Below are 15,000 nucleotides of genomic sequence, written 5' to 3' on the forward strand. Positions count from 1 at the left end.
AGAGAGGAGGGGATGAGGGAAGAAAAGAAGAATGGATGGAAGAACACATAGGAGAAAGAAAGAAAGAAGGATGAATGGGGGAGTTGGTGGAGAAGTAAAAAAAAGGAAGGAAGAATATGGTGGACCATGGGGAGAAGAGGAAGATGGAGAGAACAGTGAAAGGAGGGGACATGAAGAGGGAGAAAGTGTAAGAGAAGGAAAGTGAATGAGGGAGGGTTATGAGAGAGAGAAAGAGAGGCTAGAATGAGTGCTAGAATAAACTAGAGCGATTCACACAAATGTCTGTGTTTGCACAACCACGTGAACAACCAGGTGCACATCATTAAACCACACACACACATGCACATTAAACCACACACACACACACACACACACACACACACACGTACATTAAACCACACGCACAACACACACGCACATGCAATAAACCATGCGCACACATTAAACCACACAGACACATACTCAAAACACACATCACCTGCAGTGAGGTCATCGTCCTGTAACCTTGTGACCTCTTGGCCTGTACAGAACAGAACAGAATGGGTAGAAAGCAGTAAAACACAAAGTCAATAGAGATGTGTGTCTATGACCCAGAGACACACAAAACATTGACACGTTGTGTAAACAGACCCGCTGTAAATGTACCTTCTAACTAAACGAACCGTCTAGTCCCGTTAACCAAAAGGTCACACGTTTGACCCCTCCAAACGCTATGGTGTCCGCCAACCAAATACCACGTGACCTTTGGCAACATACCGATGGTTTACTTTGAATGTGATGAAGTAGGGTTAAGTTCCCACTATTTTAACAAGCCTGAGTTAGCTTTAGTCTTGTTTGGATGATTGCTTGCTTGATTGATTGATTGATTGATTGATTAATTGGTTGATTGACGTTTTTATTGACAGAAATTAACATTTCACAAATGAACATTATATTTGTACATATCTGTCAGAAGGATAAAGCAGAAGAAAGCTCGAGAGCTTATTTCCGGGCTGGGGACCGAAGAAAGAAAAACAGAGAAACATGTCAAGGATAGGCAACAAAAAAAAAGATATACACATAGCATAATCCAGCTGGCACTGTATGTACAGTGAGGTTAGACATAAGGTGCATAAGGTTAGACACAAAGGTGCCCAAATATGGACTCACATCATAGATGCTGGATGAAGTCATTCATGAAGCCATGCCATTATTAGAGCCCATTTTGTTCCACTTCCTATTGGTACACTGTGAAATCTTGAGTGTTCATTTAGCTCTGAGCTGGGTGTGCAAATGGACTATTGACCGAACAGTGCAAAATCACTCACTGACAAATAAAACACTGCATACAGATCAACATAAAATAAGAAATATGATACATACAAAAATAGTGACCTATACTACTTGACCCAGATCATTGTGACAGTTGCCGTAAAGCCACCGCATTTCCTTGCAATACGTTGTGAGCTTGTAGATATTCTAACTTTGAAAAAAATAGTAAATGAATATGTTTTAGTTATGTTCACCTACTGTATGGACATTCCCAAAATAGGAACAGGTTGAAAGTAGTTAAATCTGGCTAATGAAACTCAAACCTACACACACCGTTCAGTAAGTGCTACATAAAGCCGAGGTTTGTAAAAACTAAAAATACATCCTCACTTCCTTCTCAAATGTTTCCTTTCCATAACACTGTTTATTTCCTTCTCCTGGCTCTGCTTTCCCACACATTATGCAGCTAACAGAACTACATTTCCCAGTTGCTTGTTCACTACTCTCAGAATGATGTAGCTTTGAAGTATTTCAGATATTTATTTTTCTATATCATTTAGCTGGGTAGCTTCACCAAAGCTACATCACTATATTTTAAGTGGCACATAAGATAACACAGCAGATGTGTTTTGAGTACAGTTTGTCATCACAAAGAGAGAATTCTCTATCTCCGTCCATTTGTAAATTCTACCCAGTAGTATGTTTTATTCAATGGCTGAATGACATAACATGTCCTCAGACACATAGCCAACCAACCACGTTGGTTCAAAGTAGCTAGATTATTTTAGAAGATTCACATTAGAAGTAATGTGTAACAAGCTACTTATTTTTGAAAGCTTCTACTGTAATTCAGATACTTTTGTGAAGTGTGTGAATTTGTAGGTCCCTGATGTGGTCCTTTTTTAGAGTTTTGCTCTAATTAAGGGTGGTGAGTGATGATTCAGTTGAGTGGCAAGCTCAGAGAACAAGATGACACCAGGCAGTATCACACAAGTTCTCATTGTTCTGAAGTTTATTAAGTACAGTACAGAGCATAATATATCGTATGGATCTCAAAGGAAAAGAGTATGACGTGTATAATTACACAATAAAACCTGATATTCTACTATGTAGATTAGTTGTCCTCCTTCAACAGCTGCATCTAGTATCATTGGGCATAGGCCTACAGTAGTATCTGATAAAGCAGTAACAATGGTATCACAAGTACTGTATATCTACAGTATATCCTTACGCAGATGAGAGTGAATCAGTACAAGCAGATAGAGGTTAAGCGCATCAAGCAGTAACTAGTACTTTATTTATATACCATTTTGAAGTAGTAGTAGTATGTCCAACACACTTGCTGATGGTTGCAATGGATCACTAGAAGGTCACATTTTCTGTTATTTTAACCTGACAGCCAGACAGTCTGCAATGAATGACTACATAATGCTGACTTTTCAGTAATGCAATTAAATGCACCCATTCATGTCAGTAAATAATGTCAATACTGTTCCTCTGAGCGGTGGGTGGCTTTACTGTGGGTTTCATCACAGACTCTGGCCTGGTTTGTGGTGTAGGAGTAGCACAGTATGTGAAAGGGTGCCGCCCAGTGGTGAAGATGAGTAGTTGTCTTACTGCTGCAGAAGAGGCTTGACTGGCCTAGTACTGCAATGCAGACAGACCAGGATTTGCATTTGTGTGTATGTGAGGGAGAGAGAGAGAGAGAGAGGGAGAAGGAGGAGGGTATGTAACATCTATTTCTCAACATATGGACATCTCATCTTCTTATTATTCTGTTCCAACCGACTGAAAACCTTACAACTCAGTATTCTGAGCTTGTCTTTCATATGGGGCTGCAACTATCAATTATCTTATCGATTATTCTATCGATTGCTTTTTCGATTAATCGAATAATCAAGAAGCATGTTTTTTTTTCCGACTAAATCGATTAGTCTGATAACCACTCTTTTATAATTTGCTGTACAACAATGTCATGCAACAATAGGGAAAATAGACGATTGACCAGCACACATCACCTTGTGTCCATTGCAAAGCGTGTGAGCTTGTAGATCGGCTAGTTTAGCAAATGTTTTCTTAAATCGATTACTTTATTAAAATCGCTAACCTGAAAAACCTTTGTTCTGGTGTGTGTGTGTGTGTGTGTTTGTGTGTGTGTGTGTCTGTGCGGAGCAGAAAGCGTGGCACGCAGCCCAAGATGTCAGTGACCCGGCGCCCAGAGAGCGAGCCCTGAAGAGTGTCAGTTTCCAGGAGTCTGTGAGCATCATTACCGACGGCCCTGCAGCCATCACCATGGAGTTTGAGAGCCCACAGATCCAACACGGCGGCCTCCACGGCAGCGACAGAATGAAACTAGAGAACGCAGACACTGAGGTGGCACAGGTGAGCAGGTTCTTTTTCTTTTCTTTTTTGTAGCGTTTAACCCATTAAGACCTAAGGCCGATTCTACAAATGCCTTCTAAATCATTAGTTCTCAAAGTTTTTCGTAATTCAAAATTATTCAACATTTTTCAAACACTTTCAAGATTTTTTTTTAAATGTTCAAACTTGTGCGCTGTGAGCTTGTATATCTGCTATTTTTGAATAGCCAGCGCTAAAATATAAAATGACACGGATGCTTTCCTGGTTTTAATGGGTACATTTTTAACCACTTTCAACCTGGCGTCCCTATTTTGGGCATGTCATTATCGAAGACAAATGTCCCAAAAATGTCAGACATTACTGAAAATAGCTGATTTGTTGTGAGCTTGTAGAATGGGTACTTTTGCTAAGCACATCATCGCTGTCAGGCAGAGACCTTTTTATTTTATTTTTTCATAATTTAAAGCCCTAATTCATACTTTGTCTATTTCTGTTAAATGTTATACAATGTCTGTATTTATCTTCATTTCCAGGAGATCCGCTACCTGGACCAGGTTCTGGACGCGGCCTCAGACACACCCACTAATGGAAGCTCCTCCCCCTCAGAGCCAAACAAGGGCATCATCAGCATCGACGGGACCTCCCCTTCCGTCCATGTCTCCGCCTCCTCTCCTCTCGCCAACCATCCACCAATCACAGTGGAGGGCCAGAGGCAAACCACGTTCCTCGGCCAGGAAGACGGCGCCTTAAGAACCAATGGCCACGCGGCGCCGCAGGAGGAAATGGGGGGGCGGGGCGGCGGCGCGCGCTTTGAACTGAGAGCCTTCCAGGAGGAGAGGAGACCCGCCAAGCTCTTCACCCCCGGAGAGGAGCAGGAGGTCAGGGTGAGGAGGACACGGCCATCCGAGGAGGTATATACATCAGATAAGATAACCCATTAACTCATTCAATCCGGGGAACGCATCTGTGTCGTTTTTTTTTTATTTCTTTGGCTATTCAAAAATAGCAGATATACAAGCTCGTACAAGCTTGTAGATCTGCTATTTTTTTTTAATTAGTGAAAGTTTGTGCAAATCTTTGAATATATATTTTTTTAAAGCGAACATTTGTAAAATATTTTGTTCCAGGGACCTCTAGAAGCAAAGATTTGAGTTACAAATGTTCGTTTTAAAAATATATATATATTAAAAGATTTGCACAAACTTTCAAGATTTTTCAAAAATAGCAGGTCTACAAGCTCATAGCGTATTGTATAGCACTCGGTGCTATACAATATTTGCCTCTGAGATGTAGTGGAGTAGAAGTAAAAGTACAGAAAATTTGAAATACTCCAGTAAAGTAAAAAAAATACCACAAAATTGCACTTAAGAACAGGACTTCAGTAAATTTACTTAGTTACTTTACACCACTGGCTGTGATAAACCGTGTGAAACCGGGAGATAAACTGTCTATATCCTCTCCTCTCCCCAGGTTCATGAGTTGGAACGTGAACGTCAGGAGCTCATCAAAGACCAAGCAGTGAAGAAGAACCCTGTGGGCGCCCAGCGCTGGTGGAACCCACCTCAGGAGGTATGTAGCTTTAGTAATGTTCTTTTTATTGAGAGGAACTTCTTTCTAAACCGTTGTTCTCTGCCATACCAGTTTCAGTCCTATACTCTCATATCCTTTAATATAACAATAGGCTGGTTGTTTGACTGATGTGATAGATAGACAGATAGATTGATTGATTGATTGATTGATTGATTGATTGATTGATTGAAGGTCCCTTTGGAAGATCAGCTGGATGCAGAAAAACTTGAATCCCACAGAAAATATCAGGAAAGAAAACAACAAAAGCAAAGCCAGCCCTACACATTTTCACAGGTAACACACACACACACACACACACACACACACACACACACACACACACACACACACACACACACACACACACACACACACACACACACACACACACACACACACACACACACACACACACACACACACAACCTTAAACGAGATCCAATACTTGTTTAATTTGCCACCCCCCCCCAAAAAAGGATTTTACTGTGCAGAGGGGTGTGTGGGTGGGGTGGTATGAACTGGTATGAACTGAAAACATAGCTGATTGTTCACTTCATGGTATTTGTGTAATCAATACTTATTTTGGTGAGTCACCCTTTTTTCCCCCAAAATCTAACCAATCACAGCCCCAGTTGTCAGGACACCCGACAGTAGTGACCTTCGACCCAGAGCTGACCAGGAAGGAGGACATCATGGAGGAGCAGATCGACTTCACGGCTGCCAGGAAGCAGTTCCTCCTGGCCGGGTCATCAAAGAGAGACGTGACTCCTCAGATCTACTCTGCCAAGCCCTTCTCCAAACACACCGGCCCCGCCACCAGGGCCAGCCAGGGCCCAGGGGACCTCTTCTTGGCAGAAACCGGCGAGGACGAGGGGATCGGAGGAGAGTTCACGTGCGCGCGCGCCGTGATGACCATCCTGCGTGACGAGGAGGAAGGGAGGAGCCAATCGTACGCTTCCTTCCACCATGAGGAGTCTGACTCGGGACTGGACGAGCTGTCTATCCGCTCTCAGGTAAGGCTGCAACTATCGCTTATCTTCTCAACGATTATTCTATATATATATTTTTTTTTTTAATAATTGAGAAGCGTGTTTTATTTTACAAATTGTTTGTTGCACCCCTCCTCTCAGGACACCACCATCTTCAGCCTGGACAACATCTCCGACAGCGGTGCTTCTCTGCCCCCCACCCCGCTGCCCCTCACTCCCGTGTCGCCCCCTACCCCTCAGCCCGCCACGCCGGTCAACGGGCGTAACAGCATCAGTCCGACGGAAGAGGACCTGGAGTACCACGCTGGCCTCCTGGTGCACGACGCCATCCAGAACGCCCTGGCAGCGCAGAACGGAGACCACTGGCACCCGTCGTCGTCTGCCTCCTCTCCCTCTCCTCCCCGGCCTGCTGCTGCCGTCTCTGCCGAGATCTCCCCTCTGTCCATTAGCCCGGCGCCTGCCTTTTCCTCCCCCGTGTCCTCCAGTCCGGTTCCACCTCACCCCTCCCCTCAGCCGGACAGACAGGCGGAGGTTCAAGAAGCTACCCGGGAAGGTTCCTCCGTCTCTCTGCAGCAGGAGCACCGGTCTCCGGTGTCAACGGAGCAGCAGCGTCAGCACCAGAACCCGTCTCCGTCCCCTCCCCAGACCCAGGCCATCTCCCCTCCGCAGAGACCCAGAGACGGCGGGGGGCCCCGGATCAAGATCCAGTCCTCTTACGCCCGGGCGCTCGCCGCCTCGACCCCGGCACCGGCCCCGGCCCCGGAGCCGGTGGCCCCCGTTCCCAGGCCGACCCCCGTCTACCGGCCCCCGTCTCCCCCGAGTCCGGAGCAGCCGGAGTTCAGCTACTTCAGCAAGTACTCGGAGGCGGCCGAGCTGCGCAGCACGGCGGCGGCGCCGCGCGGCCCCGAGGCGGCGGAGGCCGCCGCCAGCGGGCCGTTCCGCCTTCGCTCCAGGAAACAGCGCACCCTGTCCATGATCGAGGAGGAGATCCGAGCCGCGCAGCAGAGGGAGGAGGAGCTTAAGAAACAGAGGGACGCGCAGCCCGTCATCACCGTCCGCCATAGCACGGGGGGACCCGTGCGGACGGGGGTGATGCGGCCAAACACCATGTCAGCAGCGGATAAGAAGAAGAGCAACAGCCTGCCGGCCCGGCTCACCCTGACGGCCAGGACAGCACCAGGTGAGTTTCTTCTAACAGTAGTTACTAAACCGCTTAAACCATCTAAAATGGACCTGAGTTGGCTCTGTACTTGGTCGACAATCGACAAGCACACAAGCTTGTCGATTAGGCTATTTCCGTCGAATGTTCCCACAAAATAGGGGGCGCTAGGGCGGTGGTTAAATACTGATGCTCACTGCAGTGTGCATCACACACCCTAGATAAGCAGGAGAACAGAAAGTAATTAGGTAGTTGAATAATTAACCTTCAATTAGGTAATTAAACATCCATAAAATAAAAAAGCTTCAATGATGTGCCTAAAAACCAACACCCACAGACAAGTGTGTGTGTGTGTGTGTGTGTGTGTGTGTGTGTGTGTGTGTGTGTGTGTGTGTGTGTGTGTGTGTGTCCTTACAAATACATATTTCTTCTGGCAGTTGTCTAGTATATTTTGAAGCATAAATGTGAAATACTGCCACCTCTTCTTTTTTTCTACCATTTACTGTTTAATAAATGAATACATTTCTTAAAGGAATATGGAAACAATTATTGTTGCATTACTGTATATTACAATGTTTAGAGAAAAAACACACTGTTTTCTCTGAACAACTGTATGGTGACACCACTCTGCGTGTTCTCTGTGACCTACAGGGAAGATCGAGAAGGTTCGCCCTGCACCGCCCGTCTCCCCCTCCACCTCCGAGGGGGCACTGTCTGACGCCGGCAGCGAGGACTCCAGCGGCTCCAAGACCAAGAACTTCATGCAGACACTGATGGAGGACTATGAGACACACAAGGTGAAGAAGAAGGAGAACATGGAGGACAACAGTGTAAGTATTTCAATTATGAACGTCATCTGGTGAAGGGAATGAAAGGAAAAGAGAAAGAAGGACAGAGAGAGAGAGAGTGCAAGGGGAGGAAGAGGGAGAGGAGAGAAATGTTGATATAGGAGAGAGCGCGAGTGAGGAGAAAAATAGAGAAAGAGGAGAAAGAGAGAGGGGGAAAAAGAGCATCATCCAAATATGCAATATATTGCCTACTGTCACACATCACAATTGTGAGTTGATTTAACTCAAACTAATATAGGGTTTACTTTAGGTTGTAAAGTAAAGTATGTAAGCCTTGACACCTATGCCCTATGGGCCATGTATTGTACTAGCTAATGCAAAGGTTACTAGGTATTAAACGTTATTAGCTGTATTAATTCACCCATTCAAACCGGGAAAGCATCTGTGTCATTTCAGATTTTTTCGTGCCGCACTGCGATCTTGTAGATATGCTATTTTTGAACATTTTTGAAAAATCTTGAAAGTATGATTTAGAAGCCATTTGTAGAATCGGCCTCAGGTCTTATAATAATAACATTTTAAATATTACGGTCCATTTGGTACCACGTGCACACTCTCACGTTACATTGCCACGGGGGAATTGACAATGCAGGGGTTTTCCCAGTCTAACAGGGATGTGAAAGTCACACAGTGGGGGATTTCAGTGATGACGTCATCGTTTAGGAATTACATCACCCTGTGTTCCCCCTTCTAATACAGTTATTTACTTCTAATTTCTAGAATATTTCAATACCTGCAGTAGTAACTTTGAATACCTTGTTACTTACTTACACTGTGGAACAGCCTTGATACCAGTGTCAAACTGACAACCAATCTGAGGTCTTTTAAGCAGCAGACTAAAGCTTGGCTATTAGAAAAGGTTCCTCTCTAAAAGGTTGCTTGTCTAGGGATAGATAGTGGAGCATTTGTTTTTTATTTATGTTACTGTCATTTATTTTGTTTTTAACGTATTCATTGTAGCTTCACTAGCTTGTGAGAGACGACCACAATGGAAATAAGTCTTAGGACTTTATTGTGTTATCCTCGAACTGCTGTAACCTTGTGGTTTCATTGCATTTGAAATGAAATCGATATCTGATCTAGAAGCAAAAGGTAAAATATTGTCAACAAAAACGAGCTCACAAATTCACGTAAGCGTGTATAGCGCTACTATTTTGTCCTCCCCAGAATAGGGATGCTTAAAACCTCAAGTGGTTAACTGAGTCAGCATACAGTTTTACATTCTCACAGTCAAACTTCTCTTCCCCTGCCTGTTAATGATGCCAACTGACTTTCTGTTCCACAATGAAACTGGGTGAAGGTGTAACAATCCATTAAGACTGGGAACGCATCTGTCTCATTTTAAGATTTCTTTGGCCTTTCAAAAATAGCAGATCTACAAGCACATGAGCTTGTAGATTCTTTTGTTTTTGTTTTTGAAACATCGTGGAAGATTTGTGAAAATCTTATGATTACAATACATATAATTTTTGGGGTCCTTGACATGGAAAAGTTGGAGCACCACTGATATAGCAACAGATTTAGAAAACATTTTTAGATATCTATTTGGCCGTGGACCCCCATCTCAAAATATTTTGTTCCAGGGACCCTCAGAAGCAAAGATTTGAGTTACAAATGTTCGCTTTAAAAATATATATATTCAAAGATTTGCATAAATGTTCAAGATTTTTCAAAAATAGCAGATCTACAAGCTCTGTGCCACGCTATGAGCTTGTATATCTGTTAGTTTTTGAAAAGCCAAAGAAATCTTAAAATGACACCGATGCGTTCCCGGATTGAATGGGATAATGTACTAGTATTGTCCTTTCCTATTTATTGGTATCACCACATGTATCTGCAAGTTTTAAAGAAACAATACCATTTTTTTTACATATATATATATATATTTTATAAATATTCATATTCATGTTATGTTGTCAATAAAATCTTAGTATTTTTATTCAATTATTTGGGGGCTCACGTGCATTATCATGACAGCCCAACCTGTGGGACCCAGGCCCACAGCTTGGGAATTGCTGGTACAGAGCTATTTATTTGATCTTGCTTCAATACTTGGGAGTTTTCTTGTCAAATATGATACTTTTCCTCTGAAGTTATTGTTGTTGTTGTTGATACCTGATGTCATCACACATGTTGACTGTGTGTACTGTTGACTCTCTCCTGCTGGTCGCTCAGTATGCCCGTATGTTGCTGGCTAACGAGGTAACCGTTGAGGTAGCTGTCCTGTCACACACCTGTACCTGCTGCACACCTGTACACCTGTACACACCTGTGTCAAATTGACATCTCTGCCTAACACTAATCTTCATTGTGCCTTCAGCCTATGAATGCTTGTTTACATTCCAACATCACTTTCTGCCAGCCTAAGTCATTTTAAGTCAACTTTTTGACTTAGGTAGAAATGATGTTTGAATGTAACATGTAAGCATTCTGATAGGCATGAGGACATAGGCAATAAGGCAGGATGAATCAGCAGTGTTAGGAGAGTAGAGTAAGGCAGAATTGAATAAAGGCAGATAAACATGACTTAGGCAAAATTATTTTTTTTCTCATGATTGCCTAAGTCAACTTGATGACTTTGGCAGATAGTGATTTTTCATTTCTTCTTTTCTGAAAACCTTAAAAATAAGACTTATATGACAATTATGCTATGAGGCATATATATATATATAGATATAGATATAGATAGATAGATAGATAGATAGATAGATAGATAGATAGATAGATATGTGTGTATACTGTGTATGTATACAGTATAATATATATGCAAACATACATGCGCACACATTTAAACAAACACATGGATACATTTGTACAGGTCTGCTTTATTGTTTTGTTCTGTGGTGTTGATGCAGCATGTGCTTATCCATGCATTTTATATGACCTTTGACCGTTCAAGTCAGCATGTTTGCACACAGACACACACACACACACGCGCGCGCGCGTCACACGCGCGCACGCACACGCACACACACACACACACACACACACACACACACACACACACACACACACACACACACACACACACACACACACACACACATGGGCAATTTGTATTCCTATATTAATCTATATAAAATGATATTAAATTAAAAGTGTGTGTGTGTGTGTGTGTGTGTGTGTGTGTGTGTGTGTGTGTGTGTGTGTGTGTGTGTGTGTGTGTGTGCGTGCGTGCGTGCGTGCGTGCGTGCGTGCGTGCGTGCGTGTGTGCGTGCGTGCGTGCGTGCGTGCGTGCGTGCGCGTTCTGCATGTGTGGGTTTGTACCTTCATTTGTAGGTCCTGGTGGATGAAGGAGAGATAATTATTTGATGTTCAAGCATGAACCTTTGTGTGTGTGTGTGTGGGGGGGGGGCACATTGTTTTTGTCAAATACTTGAGGTGCGCTTGATTTATGGGGATTAACAGTATAGGTGGGCACAGTAAAAGTGTGGCTGTGCAAAGTGAGTACAGAGCTATTAAAATGAATCTGTCTGTCTGTCTGTCTGTCTGTCTGTCTGTCTGTCTGTCTGTCTGTCTGTCTGTCTGTCTGTCTGTCTGTCTCTACTGTATGTCAATCTGTCCGGCTCAGCTCTGTACACCTCTAGGTTGTCGTTTAAATGTGATCATTGATTACTACAGAAGCTTAATGAAGCGCACCCAAAGTGTTTGAAACTGAATGCATGTGGTTTGTTTTGCTGTTTACACCTTAGAAGATGTTATGACAGGGTAACCACATACACTGCAAATTCCTCAGTGTTCATTTAACTCCGAGAGCGTGCAAATGTAACCGAATGGACCCGGTACATTTGAACATTCTCGGAGTTGCAAAAGAATAAATTGACACTGAGGATTCTACTGTGTTACACAGCTTCCTGCCATGAATGTGACTCCCTCTGATTCGCTGGTTCTCCTGTGATTGGCAGGTGCTGGAGGCCACTCGCGTCACCAGGAGGAAGAGCAACATGGCACTGAAGTGGGAGGCTGGTATCTATGCCAACGAGGACGGTGATCAAGAAGAGGAAGAAGAAGAGGAAGAGGAGGAAGAGGAGTAAACTGCTCCTTTTTGAGGGACAGAAGGAAGAGAGGAGGAAGGGAAGAAGAAGAGTGGAGGAAAAGGAGTACAGTTCTCCTTTTTGAGGAGGAAGTGGAGAAGGAAGAGAGGAAGGGTGAAGTTGAAAGAATCAGGACGACCAGCAGTATTTATTTTACTTATAGTATTCCGATGATCACATGACCCACTGGCTTGACCAATGGGGCACCCATCCTGGAGATGTAACGACTTGTGATTGGCTGACTAGAGGTTTTGAGGGCGTGGCTAATGGTTTGGAGTGTTATGATGTGGAATCGTGTTGGTCCCAGTGGAAACTGACACTAGATAATCTCAATGACTTGAAAAAAGGCAATGCACGAGATACAGTACAAAAAAGATAATTTTCTGGCGGTTTTAGAGCCTTCTGACAGTGCTTTTTACATTGGAGACATTTTGACAAGCTGGTATGAACTAAAATACTTGGATGTATCTTTGGATATCTCACACATTACAAACACATTGCGATCCATGAAGTAGGAGCTCAACTCTAAGGATTCACTCAAGGTCAGGGAAGTGTTCTGACAGTCGTTAAAAAAAAGGACCAGGTGTGATTTCTTGATATAAAGTTAATCCTGTTTTTCCAGTGTTTTACATTATTGGGATGGATTTAGCCTTCCATCAGAAACAGAATGCAAAAGATGAAGTGATGTTTTTTGAAATGGAGAGGAGTAAATGTTAATTGGTTAGTGATTCTACAAACCAAAAGCCTGTGTATGAAAGGAGAACAGAGAAGTGGGTTTACCCACCACAATAAATCACTTCAACAGACCATGTTTTTTAGAAAGGCCATTATCTGAGCAAAGACAATCAGTAGACGTGTCCCTGGCTATGAACTCTTGAGGACCTATTAAAAATAATGGCTTCCAGGGACATTTTTGTGTGTGTGCAAAACTATGTCCTATAAGGCCCACAAGGTAATTTATTCTGGATTCTGGAAATATCATCAACAGACTTTAGTTATCAGCATCACTTGCTCTGAGAGTCTAAACTGGTTAGAGCAGCTGTCGAGGTTTAAATCCCTGCCGCCGTGTGTTCTGTTGAAGTGCCCTTGAGCAAGACACTGAATCCTGACCTGCTCGCGCAATATAAGGCACTCTGATTTAAGAGTGCCAGCTAAATGCCTAAAATTCAACATGAAATGTATGATATTAATGTGTGCCTATCAGCGTGAAATGTCTGTTCAGGGTCAGTCGAAAACCCATCTTCCATCTCATCCTTTCAAAATATGAACTGTAAAAGTGGGGAAATGATTTGTTTAAAACCAACCTCAGATCGATCTACCATCGACGGTATTAAACTGCAGATGCAAGTTCTCGCTACACTTATGTCTGTAATCTCTTCTGGAGATTATGTCACTGTTTTTGAATGCATGACATGTAATATTTGATCTTCTCCTCTACTACCGTTACTGCAGTCTCTATATGCTTAGAGTAAAAGTGAATATCTGGTATGACCACAGTTGATAGATAGTTTATGAACACTAAACTTCACTATATGAGTGACTTTTCTTCTCTAAATCACAATAGAGAGTTTAAGAAGCACTGCGGGTCATGTTGGGAGTCACTGCAATGTGTGAGTCTATCAATTAAAGTATTGGGTAGGAAGATTTTGTATTCTGAAAAAAGAAAATCATTTATTTTATCTTTACTGACGATGTCGCTTCATTGACTTGTGCTTTTTGTGTTAGTCAGTTGCTATATGTAATATACTGAACTATGAGGTAGGATGTGTATTTGATCTATGAATATGAATGCTAGAAATTCATTGGGGCAACTGCATTATATCTAATAGATCATGTTAGCTGCGGAGAAGGTTGAATGAGAAATATATTATATATAATTTCTTTTCCTTTTTTAAGTTGTTAAACCAGTGTGTTGGAAGAGGCACAAGTATTCAAACCTCTTTCTAAAACTATTTAAGAATAATATTTCTAAGTTACTTTGCATGAAATTGTATACTTTTTTAACTGTTCATAACACTCGAGGAAACAATGAGTTAGGGTCAAGAGTTCATGTTGATGGGCTGTTTTCGTTGGAAAAGCTTAGAATTCTTCACAAATGTAAAATCCTCAGTGATAATTTGACTCAAGAGTTAAATGAACAGTGAGGACTTTAGAGATACGCAGTCAGTTTTATGCCAATTTTGATGTGACCTTTGACATCGCTGTGCCCCAACAATAAGTGAAGGGGAAGCAGATTATTATATTATATTATAATTATAGATTAATTATATATTCACTATGAGACTCAAATGAAACTCAAACTTCTGTTATATAAACTCTAATTTATACTTCGGTGTACAACACACTCATGGATCAAAGTATAAATTAACCTTAAGTCAAATTAAATTATTCTGTGGACTAGAAAGGCAGAAAAGTGCGTGTGTGTGTGTGTGTGTGTGTGTGTGTGTGTGTGTGTGTGTGTGTGTGTGTGTGTGTGTGTGTGTGCGCGCGTGTGCGCGCTCGTGTGCACGAGTGCACGCATGCATGTGGGTGTGCGTGTATGTATTGCATGGTAGGGTTTAGTGTCAACACAGAGCAAATTATTTTGAAGGGAATTGAGTACATTCTTCTAGCCAATGGGATTTGTCATATATGGGCGATTAATTAGATGTTAAGATGTTTTTTAAACCACTTTATTCGTCAAATCTTTTGAGTCTTTCCTCTTCTGATTCTCTTGGGTGTTGAAGTTTGGTACCTTAATGTTGACATTGAGGCCTATTTGTGAGACTCAACCAATAGAGAGAGACAGT

General features: G+C 42.6%; 1 protein-coding gene across 3 annotated transcripts in view; it reads left to right on the forward strand.

Annotated features, from left to right (window-relative positions):
• The window catches only part of palm2akap2 (PALM2 and AKAP2 fusion), a 104,211-nt gene that overhangs the window by 86,738 nt on the left and 2,473 nt on the right, over positions 1-15,000 (forward strand). The window contains exons 9-17 of one of the 3 annotated variants that reach the window (XM_084046736.1): positions 3,427-3,633; positions 4,146-4,523; positions 5,083-5,181; positions 5,374-5,475; positions 5,808-6,194; positions 6,312-7,350; positions 7,981-8,159; positions 10,353-10,391; positions 12,083-15,000. The exon at positions 12,083-15,000 is cut by the window's right edge and continues 2,473 nt beyond it. In XM_084046736.1, coding sequence (XP_083902862.1) covers positions 3,427-3,633; positions 4,146-4,523; positions 5,083-5,181; positions 5,374-5,475; positions 5,808-6,194; positions 6,312-7,350; positions 7,981-8,159; positions 10,353-10,391; positions 12,083-12,211 — 2,559 coding nt within the window. In that variant the 3' untranslated portion in view covers positions 12,212-15,000. The remainder of the gene's footprint in view (positions 1-3,426; positions 3,634-4,145; positions 4,524-5,082; positions 5,182-5,373; positions 5,476-5,807; positions 6,195-6,311; positions 7,351-7,980; positions 8,160-10,352; positions 10,392-12,082) is intronic. The other 2 variants (XM_084046737.1, XM_084046738.1) reach the window with 2 other exon arrangements.

This window comes from Gymnoscopelus microlampas (genome assembly GCF_963454915.1).
Source record: "Gymnoscopelus microlampas genome assembly, chromosome: 21".
NCBI lineage: Eukaryota > Metazoa > Chordata > Actinopteri > Myctophiformes > Myctophidae > Gymnoscopelus > Gymnoscopelus microlampas.